Genomic DNA, 2,327 nt, shown 5'->3' on the forward strand with positions numbered 1-2,327 from the left:
TCTCATTTAACGAAACATTCAGCACGCATGAACTTACTTGATCTGACGTTTCTGAATGTTGGTGTTCATAGGTCAACCTTCATAACTGGTATCTCTAAAACACGGAAAAATCTTTAGTGGATTTGCGTCATGAATTATAAAGCCATGATTCATATGTAGATTGGATTCGGAATTAAGAAAAAAAAAATTCCCTGAAGAATCAGCTTTCAACGACGATTCAGATTTCATGATCAAGTATTGGGCAGTAAGGGAATAACCTCAGCATTACTCGGGTTGATTGGATAGCAGGGTTAACTACATTATCCCCCCCCCCCCCCCCTTGCCCCTTGCTACACACAAGACGAGATATTTCACGGGTTCACACGCAACCTTCTTGAAGGCATAAGACTGCCAAACATATAATCAGACTCATCCTGACGTCACCAGTATAATCCAGGACGGTTTGGGTTCTGTGGAGTTAGACAGTGGCAGAATTCTTGTGTATATAATCGATCCATGAGAAAGTACACGTGTCCAAGCCTCACAAAAGCTAACAGAAACTTATCTGCATTTGGTTGTATTTGCTTTGAGTCAGATGTGATTCGTTTTACCAAGAATGTAAGATCTTGTGTCGTAGGAAAAGCGCCAAGCGGTCGGCCATGGGTAGACGAGCCGAGGCCTCGACTATAAAGCGCGGGTGGGCCGAGTCGCGGACTTAGTGTGGCCCAGACTGGCGGGAGTTAGGTTGTTGTGTGCCATCGTGGACTGGAGATGATCGACCCTGTTGCTCCTGAAGGTAAAATTGGAATTGTTGATACACATATTTAGTGGAAGAAGCGATTGACACCAGTCCCAAGTTGTTAATTGACACACTATGTATGTCTTTACGCAAGTTTTTTAGAAACTTGATATTAGTGATAATTATATTGGGACATGGTTGAAATATGAAATCGAAGAAAAACATTTTTGTGGAAAAAATTACCGTGTGCTGGCCAACAATTGTAGTCAAAATGTGTTTAGGAAAGAATAGTAAGAAGAGAGAAGTACAAGAATTTGGTGATAATATAAGTGATTCTTTTCTGTAGATGTTCAAATAATGTTTAATAACCTTAAATAACTTACAATGCCTCCTGGACTTCATGTTATAGTTGTTGTAAATACTACATAGGTAAGGTATTTACTACATGCAAGGTACAACTGTAGCCCCTTGCAAATGGTGTTGGTTTGAAGCTGTTCCCGAGTGAGCTGCATCATGAAGCCGGTGGTGAGCGAGGATAAGAGGCAACGGTTCCTTGTCAACCGGGTCGACACAGAGGAACTGTGTAGTGCGATTGAGACCAGCAACGCTCGCACTTCTAACTCTCCGCCCAGTCCAGGTTACTAACATTTACTAACGCTTCCACCCTATCTTATTACCTTCGTTTCCCCGCTTATAAGGTGTGCCTGCTCTACAGTTACTAATATCTACTAACGCGACTGCTCCTGCTTATCAAGTTTCAGTTTGTCAAATCCGCTTAGCCTAGCCAGGCTGTACTACATTGACTCTCTTCATTTTCCTTAATTGGTTGCCCTCAGTTCATCAGCTAGCTTATTACATTCGCCCAGAACACTTTACCAACCTGCCTTTTTCATAATCGAACTGCCTGTCCCAGTAGACACCTGCCAATCCCAACCCTTTAACCATTCCATGTTATCCGCTTGTTGGCCATTTCCATCCACTACAGCTTTCTAACATGTGCCTAGATTACTGACGAATTCACGGGAGCTTATCAACCCAGCCGCTTAGATCCCTGCCATGACCATTCTAGCTTTATCAGTTGTCGCAAGTTTGTAAGTCCGTGTACTCCAACCTGTTGATTCCTTCTCTCTAGCTCTATGTCTTATCTAACACGTTCCTGTGAGTATTGTTTAATGCTAGCCGGCCTGCTGCCATCATCACAAGTCGATCAGCTTATCACATTTCGCTGGCCGCAAAGCTTTTCATTCTGTCACCATCACAAGTCATTGAGCTCAGCAGCGATGCTCCGTACCATCACAGTGACCCATTGCTTGATTGACTTGCCCAGGACTCCCAGCTGCTACCACCGCGTATCATCAGTCCTACAGCTCTACCCGCCACCATCAAACGTCATTTAGTTAACTGATATTATATCTAAGCTTATTGCTGATCTCCGCCTCTAAAGATCTCTAAGCTTAGTTTCTCTCAGTCACGTGTTGAGAAGTTTCATACTATCTTTTGTCACCCGTCACTGGTAACGTTTGTTACCAACCCCATCCGCTACAAATACACGATGATAAGCTTGATGTTACTTCCACCACTACTGGTCACTAAGTCTATTGCTTGCGCC

General features: G+C 43.4%; 1 protein-coding gene across 6 annotated transcripts in view; it reads left to right on the forward strand.

Moving 5' to 3' along the window:
- The first annotated feature begins 696 nt into the window (after positions 1-696).
- LOC139763443 (bumetanide-sensitive sodium-(potassium)-chloride cotransporter-like) overlaps positions 697-2,327 on the forward strand; it is a 65,276-nt gene continuing 63,645 nt past the window's right edge. For 3 of the 6 annotated variants that reach the window (XM_071689488.1, XM_071689485.1, XM_071689486.1), the window contains exon 1: positions 712-1,355. In XM_071689488.1, the coding sequence (XP_071545589.1) occupies positions 1,232-1,355 (124 nt within the window). In that variant the 5' untranslated portion in view covers positions 712-1,231. Of the gene's footprint in view, positions 1,356-2,327 lie in introns of all 6 variants that reach the window. The other 3 variants (XM_071689489.1, XM_071689490.1, XM_071689484.1) reach the window with 2 other exon arrangements.

This window comes from Panulirus ornatus, chromosome 47 (genome assembly GCF_036320965.1).
Source record: "Panulirus ornatus isolate Po-2019 chromosome 47, ASM3632096v1, whole genome shotgun sequence".
In the NCBI taxonomy this organism is placed as follows: domain Eukaryota; kingdom Metazoa; phylum Arthropoda; class Malacostraca; order Decapoda; family Palinuridae; genus Panulirus; species Panulirus ornatus.